Raw genomic sequence first — 13,762 nt, forward strand, 5'->3', positions numbered from 1 at the left:
TCCAGAACTGCCTGTAAGAGTTGATCATCCCACTATTTCTTTGATTTTTCCCCTTCTGGAAGCAGTCTACTTACAACCTCCAGATACTAGAATCTTCAAGCTTTGTCCATTTTGGTTATATTCATTCTCTTAAAATCCTAACCAGATAGTTTCCACTATGCTTCTGGTGTCTTTTTGCATTTTAGCACAAGCCCAAGCCTTAATACCAAAATGAAACTCTGTAATGGTACAATTTCAGGTCTTAGGAAGATATGGTGGTGGGAGATTTGGTAGTGGTGTGCTATGTTATAGGACTAATCCATTGCCCTTACTCTTAAGACTTTGTTTTACTACCACCTGTAAATATTTACTTAAAACTACTACTCTTTCTTCTGCTTCTTAAAGTCAATTTTCAAAGCTGAAAGCAGGGTCTCTCCTTGCCTCCTCCAACCCATTAATAGTATTGTTCATCTATAAAGAGTCGAGCTTGGACAATACATTTTAGGTGAACTAAATGCAGGTGAAGTAACGAATTTATAAAAATGTCAACACATATAAGTACTTATGTAAATACTGATTTTATTTTTTTCTGAATTCAGCATTCTGAAAAAGTAAATTTACAAGTATACTCACAGTAACTGAATAGGCAATAAGGAATAAATATACTTAGTGATCTGATGAGGCACATTTCTTGGCATTTAGGAATGAACCTAGAAACAGTGTCTTAAGTATCTATTATAATTAAGGAATGGTGTAGAACAATTTAAAAAATTAAAGTCTTTGTTCTCTGGGTTTAAACACACACACCAAATGTATGTGTAGCAAAGAAAAAAAAGGTCTTTCGATTATTTCAGAATTTTCTATAAAAACGATTCTTAACTAGATATTGTCATTAGCTTAATTCCCCAGTTTGTGCTCATGGAAAAGAACCTAAAAGGGGACCAAATCATCAATTTATTTTCTAGAGGTATTCCCTCAAATAGAGTTCATGGATCAACAAGAAATTAGCGTCTTTTTGGTGTTCACTGTGAAGCAGAAGGTTCTAGAGAGAAGCTGTTAAATTTAACCACACATATAGAGAAGAAAACTTAATGGCTGAAAGGGTCTCTTCTTCAGGGTTCCCACCTTTCAGGCTCTGAAGAAGGATCTTTGAGGAAGACATGTCAATAGAAAACTACAGAGTGGAACAACAAAGTAACTTACAACGTAGTGAGAAAATAAAATGATGTGATGGGAAGGTCTGATTTGCTAATCTATGAATTAATGAGTCAAATACTGGTCTCTAAACTTGAATGATCATCAAAAATCTTTGATAATAAACATATACTGCAAGTCAAGTGCATTTGGACATATTAATATAGTTTAAAATATAGTTTTATACATCTTTATTTGAAAAAATAGATTCACATTAAAAATTTAAAGATCTTAATGTTCTTTTTATATTTTTATCTTATTTAAGTATAATGCAACTTTGAGGCCAAGAAGTAGGAAAGTTTTAAACAATGAGAAATCATTATAATCTATAAGGCCATTCATGTGTAATGAAAAATTGAGAATTTCAGGGGAAAAAAAAATCAAGACTGGTATAAGGTACTAACACAGAACTTAATAGCAGCGATAACAATGGCATTTTCATTTATTGCTTTTCTTTTTAATCTGAACAACAGGAAATGTTCTATTTCAATGGGTGACTTTAATTTTTTAAAATTAAACTTCTATGAAAAGTAATGGTCTTCTATTTTAAAAGTGCAGGTCTTGTGAAGTGTAAAATTTTCTTCTATGATGTGTTTAAACATTATAGCCTGAATGAAAAGGAAGAAAATGTATTATTTCCTTGTCTTTATCAATCAGAATATTTTTATCACTTCCTAGATACCTCTGGTTCTTAATGAACCTAATTTATCAACATCCAGAGTAACATTTTAGAGTGATGTTTCATGCTGAAGAAAAATGCAGAATTTCTAATGTAACAATTTCCCTGTTTTTGCCTTTGTATATGGTGGAAATGAAAAAAATGATCCATCAGGAAGAATGTAATAGGTACATTTTAATTACTATCTAAAACTTTCTCTACCTATGGTTCAAAAACAACTATTCTGATCTCATGAGCTGATTTTAAAGAATTCTATAAACTATTATCTAGTTTCTTCAAGAAGTGTATATGGATATAACTTTTAAATGGAAGATTATATCACAAAATGAAACCTCTCACTTTCATTTCTATCCACATTTTAGCTTCAAATAACTTGTGCTTTTCTTTGGAATTATGCTTTAAAATGTTTAAAAATTAAGGCAGGGTTCTTTATCATTTGATTTTAGTTATAGTGATTTTGAAATTTCATCACAATTAAGCCTATTAGGATCAGCTGTGAAGAGATCATTTCACAAACAAATTTTCAAAAGCATACAAGATTAATCCATATGCTGCTGAGATGAGGCACAATAAAGAAGCATTACTGAGATAATCTATGGCTAAAATGATGGTGTATGACTTATGATTAAGCTTCATTACCTGCAGAGCAAGGGGCTTCCATCTCATATTTTTCAGTAAAGCTGGTGCTGAGGTAAGCATGCTCTGAGGTCGCTTTTTCAAAGTTAAGATAACACCACTCGGGTCCTCTCGTAGTGCATTCACCAAATTTTTCAACTGCCACCCCACCTGGTAACCAGCAAAATCATTACAATAAAATTGAGGTACAGTATTCAAAGATTTAATGTTCTCCCCCTTTAATAAGATTAGTAAGAAAAAAAAAGAAAACCACATAATTGGTGTACCATCCTATCAGTTTTCAGGAGCTATAAACTCAAAAAGATATTTTATTTTTGAATTGACTAACCATGTTATTGCATTAGAGTCCATATCATTATGAGATAACAATGGACATTTACAAGTCAAAGCAGAGACTAAGATGGTATCCAACCAATAGAATAATTTAGAATTAAAAGAAATTATGGCATTATTAATGCTGCACAAGGTGTAGATCCAAGCTTTGTTCACAACTTACAATTTAAGAATCCGCATGCCTGAAACAAAGATTTGGCAATGTCCTGAACTTACAAATTAAACCACATGCTTGCTCATCACCATCTTTTAGAGATATGTGGTACTAATGTCCCTAAGTGAGACTGACATTACACTACCAGTAGCTAGTACTGACACACCAAGGTGACATTCTGAGCGTGGAAGACAGGATTGATAAAATAAACCTTTAACCACAATATAGAGTAAGAAAGGACAAGGTAATGCTACTCCAATGCAGCAGCTATTGAAAATGTGTTCCAAAAGACTCTATAAATTTAAAATAAACTAAATTTAATGAAGCCATCATGTGATATGTGGATATCACCCCAAACATATTGTATAATTAAACAGAAGTACTTGATAAATGTCCAAAAACCTGACTCAACTGTTATCCATGTTACATTACTTATTCTTTTACATTATTGAATATTTGTTAATTTGCTTTTAAGACATACTGGTTATGCAGTTATTTGAAATCCTAGAAGTATTCTTTAAAGAAACACATTAAAAACATCTATTATTCCAAGGTTGAAAACAATATATTTCACATTTAAGAGAGACAACCATTTCTTCCAACTCTAATGGATTAGAAATTTATGCTACATAAATTATATAAATGTGTTATATAAATACAGTGGGTCAAAATTTATCCTGGATTGCAAGCAAGATTCAGCCAATGGTCTGAAGATGGTCTAGTTTCTTCCTAGGCACCCAAATGAAAGGGAACGGATGCCTGTGCTATTCACCATGTTTTTGCCTGGGAGATAATGCTCAAGCTGTAAAGAATGAGCACTTTCATCCAAATTAGCACAGATCCCAGAGACTGTGATGAAAGAGGTACTCTGGACCACAGCCACTGAAGGATAATGAGATACTTTAGATTATATGACAGACCATTCATTTAAACTACAGCTTCTACTCTAGCTAAACTGAGCGATGGTGAAGAGAAAGAGGACAAAAAGGAAGCAAGATATTATAATGCTTAAAACCTCAGGGTCTCAGGAATCAAAATGATCATTATGATACTTGCCTAACATGAATAACAGGCTGTCAATTTTTTAAAAAATCACTTGAATGTGGATCAGCTACAGCAATGATATTGGTCAAATGTCTCCCATTATATATAAGTGGAGATTATTACATCCCCAAAGGTACACTGATTCTGATTCTTCTGATGGCTAAGAAGTGTGCTTACAGCCATTTCTATGAGCCAAGATCAAAGCAAAGTTAGTTCAAATTCAAGTATTAATTTTGCTTGCCAAAAAAATAAGTGAGCATATTTTTGAATATCAGGTTTGGAGGGAGAAAACATACTGTTTATACAAAGAGTTTATGAACAACTTATTAATGATAACCACATTTTATCATTTATTTTATTCATTTAGATAATTGCTAATGATACTAAAGCAGTCAATATGACTGTAACCTTCTTTCAGCCTATCTACTCTAGACAACGAATTACACATTGATTTTTATGTACCAATTTCTCTTCATTTTATTCTATGACATAATCATGTCACTAATTGAAAATTCTTAGGGCTTGATTGGGTTTTCCAGTGTAACATTTAGTGTAATTCGATTCATCCTACTCTTTCACAATTTCTCTATGCTCTTTTTGAGTATGCAATTCCAAAAAACAGAAATGTTTCTCCATGAGAAAGTGAAATTGATTTTTCATGACAAAGTAATAATTTGGTTAGATTTAAATTTTGTGTGCATGCTCAGTCGCTCAGTCATATCCAACTCTTTGTGACCCCATGGACTGTAGCCCACCAGGCTCCTCTCTCCATGGGATATTCCAGGCCAGAACACTGGAGTGGGTTGCCATTTCCTTCTCCAGTCAATCTTCCCAACCTAGGGCTTGAACCTGTGTCTCTTGCATCTCCTGCATTGGCAGGTGGAATGTTTACCACTGCACCACCTGGGAAGCCTTAAATTTTATAGCTGAATGAATGTTATTTAATTGCAGAAAATTATATAACTTTATTACTTTTTAATCAGCCTTACTACACTCACTGACATTCGATTAGCAGTCTTTTAAACAAAAGTGATCCATACATATATTTATCTCTGGCTCTCAAATTCAACTTCCACTGCCAACAGGAAATGACTGGATAAAAGCATAGAGATAAATGCGCAACATGTATGTTGCAGTGCCGTTTAAACCAAACAAAAACTGTACATTATGCAAATGTCCATTAGCATGGGGCGTAAAATTTGTGTAGAAAAAGTTTAAATGTAGCTAATGCAATTCAATTTTACTTTTGTAAAAATATGCATATAAATATAGAAAACACAGAAAGCTATATACCACTATTAACAATGGTTACATTAAAGGGTAATAAAGACTGTAATATATATTTTCTCATTTACTCTTTAATTTCCTAAACTTTTGGCAATAAACATGTGTTTTATAAACAATAAAGCCAACAAAATATTGATAATGGACCTAGTCTAAGAGTAATATTCCAGTTAGAAAATCATGAATTTTCTGAATTATCTCATTAGGACTGTTTGTTATGGATGGAAAATTCCCACAAAAAGAACCAGAAAGGCAACACTATGTAGAACAGTAAAAGATAGTGATGGGGAAATGACATCTGCTCTGTACATTATTCTTTTATGTAACTGTCAAAAGAAAAACAAAATTATTACTCAACTATTCATAATAAGACCTACATTATCTTTTTTAATTCAATGAATGATTTCAATAGGTTCCTCACGTAAGTGTTAATTTACGTTTTTGTGGAAACTGCTGAATAGTAATGTAATGAAGTTGGCTGTGTAATTCCCAGTTTACATGTAAAATTTTTCTTAACAACAGATGGATTTTAGCTGTATCAGTCCAATCCCAGTACTTGTATACCCATAAACAGCAACCAGACAACATGCCTCTCATATGAATAATCCTATTTTTCCTTAGTCCTTTCTCAAGCTCCCTGACTTGGATCATTTCTTCATTACTTTCTACCTTTTCTACTGCATATTATGCTTAACAACTATACCCATATATTGGATTGTACCAAGTTCTATTCAAGGGCAGATGTGGTGTGGTCTTAGAACTCTAGGAAAAATGATTCTCAGCTCTGGTTCTGTGTATCCTCACATATCTTCAAACATAAGTATAGTGAATTATTAAAATAAATTTATTTCTCTGTTACTAAGATACTTATGGTTGACAGATTATAGGGGGACATGAGTAGATGGTATTAATATTATGAAATGAGGCAAGTATATGGGTTACAACTTCAAGAAATTCGGGAGCCCCATTCCAGAGCTAAATGATATGGTACACAAACATCAAAATAAGTGAAATATATAAATGTGTGTTAATCATTTTTCAAACTTATTTTTCTACTTCCTCATTTGAGTTTCTGGCTATCATTTTAAAGCATTAAGTGTGATAGACCTGAATTAAAAGCCATGTGAAGATATAACAGTAATATGAAAAATAATTATATACTTTACATTGGCTGCAATGAAAGTCTTTCTGTACTAGGAGATAGAAGGAGCTTTGAAAGAAGGAAAACCAGGGATTCTAGTGGCTGCTAATATGAAAGTATAACCCACTAACATGGAAAGGAACTAAATAAGGTTTAAGTGAGTTTGGGATACAAAGAAAAACATTCTAATAATCAAAGACATCCAAAAAGGAATTGGTAGACTTGTGAAAAAGTGAACTCAACACCAAAAGAGATGTTTATGTATTATGCACAGGCTAAATAATTAGACTTCAAAAATCACAATATGTTACAACTTTACTATGCAGAATGGGCAGAAAAGCACAAATAGATGACAACAGTTGAGCTTTGTAGTAAATGGATATGGTCCTGATACAACTCTGAATACTTGTCCTCCATCTTTCTTCCTCCTCACAACTAATACATGCAAGTGTTTCCTCCAGGCTAAGTGTTATTCCCCTAATACTTCATGCTGTCTTCTTACAAAAAACTCTTGTTTCCAGAACTTCCACTAACAACTTTCGGCATGAGTCACAAATCTCCTAACTGTCCCCAATCCCTATCAAGAAGTTGTGGCATATTTTCAACAGTTCATTCATCCATACTAATAGCTACTGAATAATCAAGCACCAGTAATTCACTGTGCTAGAGGCTTCATACTGCATTCCTTTTATTTATATCTTCATTCTTACAACAGCCCTAGGAAGTAAACTATTAAACCCACTTTACATGTGAAGAAACTGAAGCGAAAAGATTTTAACTAAATTTTCTTGGTCAAGATTATTAATAGAAACATGTAATTCTCCAAGCCAGAATACTGAAGTGGGTAGCTGTTCCCTTCTCCAGGGCATTTTCCCAAGCCAAGGATCGAACCTAGGGTTTCCACATTGCAGGCAGATTCTTTACCATCTGAGCCACCAGGGAAGCCCAATAGAAACATAGTAAGTTGCAAAGCCAGAATTCATTCAAGTCTGTTTGATTCTAAAGCACAAGGCATTATGACAGCAAACATCCTCCTCTAAATATTCCATTGGTAGTACAAATGAATGCAACACTTGATTCAACAGCAACAATAAAAAGTTCCCCATCATCCTCTCAAGTTTTGAGCATGGAGTCACCTACAACAGTTCCCCATTTTTAATACACATCTATCCTGAAGAATGTGTGTGCTTACCCAGTCATGTCCAACCCTTTGCAACCACATGGACTGTAGCCTCTTCTGTCCATGGGATTTCCCAGCCAAGAATACTGGAGCAGGTTGCCATTTCCTGCTCCAGGGGATCTTCCCTACCCAGGGATCCAATCTGTGTTTCTTGCGTGGCCTGCATTCAGGTGGATTCTTTACCACCATGTCACCTGGGAAGCCCATCCTGAAGAACAGACTCTGGCAATTAATACATCTTCTCATTCCTTTACCTGTCTTGAATACCAGGTTGTTAGACTTAAGAGTCCTAACTGCTTTTTCTACTACTAGTCTTTTGCAGCTCCAATATACTGCTACAGCATAAAAGTGTTCTTTTCCTCAAAACACTTGAAAAGCTCATCAAAGGCCTAACTAAAAAGTCAATTCCTATAATAGACCCTGCGCCAATATGGCCATCACTATCTCCTATAATTTCTCTTTAATGTAGTTCTTAACTTCAGAATGTGTTAGGATCACCTGGAAATACCAGTTTTTGATCCAGTAGGTGTGAGGTGGGGCCCTAGAATCTACATCTTTTTTCCTCAAGTTCCCAAATGATGCTGATGCTGCTGGTCAGGGAACACTGTTTGAGAACAGCTATTCTAGACAATGAGCTTCTTGAAGGCAGTGACTTGCCCATGTCTAGAATATGTTAATATGTTTTTAAGATTAGATATTATAACTTATAAAATCACTAAATAGTGATGTGTGCCTTCCATGTATTATGGGTGCAATGGCGCTTGCAGCACAACCTGTGACTCTTTAAAAAGCATAATGAGCAGGGGAGAGATGAGCAGCTCAGTAAGTATTTACGATAAATAAGACTCTGATGCTGGGAGGGATTGGGGGCTGGAGAAGGGGACGACAGAGGATGAGATAGCTGGATGGCATCACTTGACTCAATGGACATGAGTTTGAGTGAACTCCGGGAGTTGGTGATGGACAGGGAGGCCTGGCGTGCTGCGATTCATAGGGTTGCAAAGAGTTAGATACGACTGAGCAGCTGAACTGAACTGAACTGAAGTACCCCTACAGAATGGAAAATGGGAGCCCCTCAAAGGGCAGCTAACCCATTCTTGACGGTCCAGGAAAGGTTTCCTATTAGCCTAGGCTGAATTTCTTAGGAAGTGGACACGTGAAGAGGATATGGAAGCTGAGGGACTGAAGAAAGCCCTGAGACAAGTTAAAACCAGTTTGAGCAATTCTCATTAGTTCAGTATGGGTGGAACAATTGGTTAAGTTAGTATTATGTTGCCCTTCAACATTGTGCTTTTCTTCTCAGCAAAAGTACCCTTCTATTATATAGATACTTGCATTTTTCTTCTCCCACCTATAAAATCTTATGTATCCGTAATGGCACTTATTAAATGCAACACCCATTATGCAGCCTCTTATAGCTAGGATCTTATTCTCCTCATGTGATCTTACATCTCTCTAATGGCATTTTACATGCACTGCTGCTTATTGAAGCTATCTATTTTTCCTCACGTCCTTCATCTACCCTCACAAAACTGGACATTGAGGGTTTTATTTTGAGGATCAAAACTGAGTCTCATTTTTCTGGATACACCTGCAATCAATGCCTTAAAAAAAAAGGCAGAGACTTAATGCGTGTTTGTTGATAACTAGTGAAATGGCACGGTGACATGAGAATGTGGATGTTTCCGAGATAATGAAGTGCCTTAAAGGTCAAAAGGGAATTTCGTTTTGTATATAAAACTAAGATGTAGTATTAAGTTTTTCTCTAAATGTAATATACTTGATACTAAAGCTATAATAAACATTCTTTACCTCAAATTACCAAATAAACTTTCTTATAAACATTTGGAAAAAAATTATAGAGTGGATACTTCAGACCTAAAGTCACAGTGATTTATGACAGGAAAAATATTTTCCATAATAATATATAATACCCATAATATCTATAATAATATATATCCATAGTAACAATGGATATAGTTGCTATTTGTTGTAGAAATATTCTGCTTCATCATATACATTATAGAAACAGTTAGGAAGGTTTTCTAGAAAAATATAAATAGTCCAGGTTTTTCTTTCTCAATATTTAATAGAATATTTCATTCATACTAAAGTTCATGGACCTTTAAAAATCCATCTATACATCTGATACCAAGTATGTCATATTATTAAAGATAATATGTTTTTCACATATGCTGAACTACAAATAGTATCTTCCTGATTGTCCAGGTAGCAAATTCAGTGTCTGTAAACAATGGCAAGTCTTACTAGTTTAAACGTAATCCCCAACTTGGACACTGAAATGTATTTTATATATAGCACAAACAGAATTAAAATGGTCCGACAGAATTTTTAAGGTATCCCAAGAGTTTAAAGCCACATGCTCTGCTTTCTTGTAGACAGAGCTTGTAATTGCTTTGATCAGGCTGAAGCAGATACCAAGGGTTCTTGGGTAAATGGCAACATAAGTGGGCAGGTCCTTGGACAATGGGTTGCCCAGATTAGGTACACAAAGGGCTTTGGGGTTGGTGTTAAAGAGGTGAGTCTTCCTTTCCTCTTTGTACATAGTGCGAAGAAGTCTCTGATCCCTTTAGGACATTCTCTAGCCTATCTGATTCCTAAACAATAGGTGGTGAATAATTTGACCAACAAATGAAAAGACTATGGTTCCAAGCAGCCAAAGTTACCAATAAGCATAAAAGAATGTAAGCCTATCAACTTAGACCTTTGCCTCTGTTACAACTGTATTTGAAATTATGAAAAAGCATCTCTAGAAATACAAGTAGGAAGACAGGACATTCTTAAAATATTTTCAGTTATTATCCTTCAGAAGACAAAGTAACAGATCCATTCATTAACAATTACACACACTCCTGTGTAAACACTGGCTCTTACTCATGGTTGTAATGTTTAAATGATACCTATTCACAAAGTAAATTTCAAAGAGGCTTGAAGTGTGCCTATATGAATGTCTGACAATATGAGTCACACCATACCCATATGTTCCTCTGCTCTTTTCAAAAGCACTAAAGAGACGATTCAATATACAACCCATCACATTCAGACTAATGACACTGTGTCTTTGTCAAATGTTTTGGTGCTGAGATATTACAGTGCTCTGTTCTCCTGCATTACTGAAACATTTCAAAACATTTCAGAATTAATGAATTTTGATGCACAGTATCTTTCAAAGATCCTAGAATCACTAAATTTGAGTACCAATCTAAAAACTTCATCTAAACTTATTTTTTTCACACAATATATTTGTGTGATATATTTGGAGATATCCTAATTTTGCTTTTTCACAATCATTCATTTAGTGAGTAGAAACAGAGAATTACCCATGGTTCCAATAAAGAGGAATATAAGCTGAAAGGTATGCATTTGGTTAAGGACTTAAATGCAAAAAAAAAAAAAAAGTTACTTTAAATTCCAGCATAGAAGACTTCTCTGGTGGTCCAGTGGTTAAGAATTCCGCCTGTCAACGCAGGAGACACGGGTTTGATCCCTGGTCCAGGAAGAGCCACATTCCATGGGGCAACTAAGCCCGTGTGTCACAACTACTGAGCCTGTGATCTAGAGTCCACACATGCTCCACAACAAGAGAATCCACTGCAATGAGAAACCTGTGCACTGCAACTAGAGTAGCCCGTTTGCCACAACTGGAAAGCCCATGTGCAGCAACAAAGATGCAGCACAACCGAAAATAAATAAGTAAAATTTAAAAAAAATTCCAGCATGGCATAATTTAAGTAGGTAATTCAGAGTATTAGAAATGACCCAAGGTTCTATCTATTATAAACGAAACCTTAGTACTGATTATTTTTTACAAACATGACTAGAAGAGATAATCTTGGGAAAAGATGAAGGGAACAAACATTCAAAAAGAAGGAATTAAAAAGTTTTATTTTCATTACAGGGAATACTCCACAATTTTATGTCTTTATTCACTGAGCCACTCTTCATCTCACGGCCTCCTTAAGTATTTATACAATGAAATAAGACTTTATTAAAACATTGTTTTTTAAAGGCATGTTTTTTATGTGGTTTAATTTTACTATAAAACTTGGACCATGTTGAGCTCCTCACAATTTGAATTTACACATATGTTTTGGTAGCTAATATTTTCATGTGAATTTCACAGACAGTCACATATATAATATACATGTGTGTGTGTATATGTGTTTTATTTAAGAAAAAGCATAGAGAACACAGTTTCTCACCGCTGAAGATGGATAGGGAGTCCAAGAGAGAAAACCAACTTGAAGACTACAAGCAGTACTTTGCTTTTCACCTATTGTACACCACCTTCCTGGAGTCTTTCTCTATAACCAAGAAGTTCTGAGGGTTAAATCAGAATTTCTTGACTGACTCATGAGGAAGCTCATGGAAGGAAGAAAATAATACTCATGATTTTTTTCCATTTAGTTCTACAGATCACCCACATTGTTTTTACCAAAGGTGATACATTTCCACATCCTGTTACTTGCATTATCTTCTATTACCTATCCTGTTACCTATATAAACTGCACCTTTGTATCATTGGTATCTCTGCTTCTGGTATAGTTTAGCATCTTAAGCAACTCAATATACCAACTCAGTACGGTATTTGGTAATATTTTGGTCTCTGAAGGCCAAAAGTTTATTTTGAGGGGCTTCATGGTTCACATTCGTATATGCTATAGGAAATTAAATCAAAGCCCATTTTATTCTTATTTCATTATCATTCATGGTATTCTTTAACTTCTCCAAAACATAAAATTCAGTGAGTCTAAAAGCCTCTGCTAGGGAGACATGGAGAAGGAAGACAATCATGTAACAGTAAAAGAATGTGGGGATGAATCTTTGGTCATATCACAGAGCTTCCTTACCCACAAAATCAGTGGGATAATTTCAAAGAACCATAATAATACAAGTTTTTAACTAAAATTTTTATAAAGATACTTGCATGGGTTAAATTTTAACTTAATTTTATGTTTGCATATATACGGAAATTTTACATCTCTGTCATTTCTTCTTATGTTTCATTTCTGTTCTTCTTGCAAAGACATTGAAAATGTGTATTTTAAAATAGAGTCTTAAAAAAAAAATAGAGTCTTAGTCACCAAAGCTAAGGGATGAAACACTGTTATCTAAAAATCTATACATCCTATTTGTAAGAATTCTGAGAAAGAATAAAGAAAACATCTATATTTATGAAAAATTCAACTTAAACTTAATTTAGAAATCAAAACAAAAATGTAATTAAAGTAACCAAAGCCAAATATTCATAAAGAAACATGTTTAAAAATCTATAACTTTTCTATGAATAATTTTATAATGTCATTTACTGGTAGACATTTAACAGATATGTGTATTTGAAAATACTAGCAAGTACTGCAATAGATGTCTGCATTTATCAAAACAAAACCAAAGAATGTGCATATATGCATTTATATAGCTAAATAAACAGTAGTCTACATCTTTATTAACAAAAAGTTTTAGTTTAAGAATTTCCATAATGGCTGTAAATACTTTCACTGTAGATGTTATCTTCAGAAATCATTTTATCAGAAATGCAACAACTCAGACAAAAAAGGTAATTCCTTGTCAGTTCTAAATGGGGCCCCATGAACTCTCTCTGCCATTTGTCTCAATTTTAAAATACCCTTTATTGTCCAGTATTACAGTAATAAGATGAGAGGAAATATGAAAGTGATGAGTAGTTACATGACCTAGAATTTCAGCCACAATGTAGCTGAGAATGTTAATTTAGTGTATGAAACCTGTATTTGAATCATAGGGCTAAATAACTTAAAAAGAACTTAACATTATTAAAATTATCTCTTGAATTTCCAATTTTATGACGCTCTAATGTATTTCTCTTTCATGCAATAATTTTTTATCTTCATCAGGCAGCTGTAATCTACTAATTGCCCATCTCTATTATAGACATAAAGTAAATCAGGGAACTGTAACTGACCGATTTCTGTCTTTTTGATACATGTAGGAAAAGGGATATAGTTATTGACATTGATTTGCAAATGAGCTGCACACTTAAAAATCCAGAGTAGGAAAGAACATCAGCCAGGAGATACATTTTAAACATACAAAATAATCACTTATATGGATACATTTTAAAATTCCATGTAAAATATT

The 13,762-nt window shown here is 34.0% G+C and overlaps 1 protein-coding gene across 5 annotated transcripts in view; it reads right to left on the reverse strand.

The window, feature by feature from the left end:
• The window catches only part of CNKSR2 (connector enhancer of kinase suppressor of Ras 2), a 283,532-nt gene that overhangs the window by 125,510 nt on the left and 144,260 nt on the right, over positions 1-13,762 (reverse strand). For 4 of the 5 annotated variants that reach the window (XM_018043877.1, XM_018043876.1, XM_018043880.1 and 1 more), the window contains exon 9: positions 2,492-2,638. The exons of the other annotated variant lie outside the window; for it this stretch is intronic. In XM_018043877.1, the coding sequence (XP_017899366.1) occupies positions 2,492-2,638 (147 nt within the window). The remainder of the gene's footprint in view (positions 1-2,491; positions 2,639-13,762) is intronic. 5 annotated transcript variants of the gene reach the window in all.

This window comes from Capra hircus (genome assembly GCF_001704415.2).
Source record: "Capra hircus breed San Clemente chromosome X unlocalized genomic scaffold, ASM170441v1, whole genome shotgun sequence".
In the NCBI taxonomy this organism is placed as follows: Eukaryota; Metazoa; Chordata; class Mammalia; order Artiodactyla; family Bovidae; genus Capra; species Capra hircus.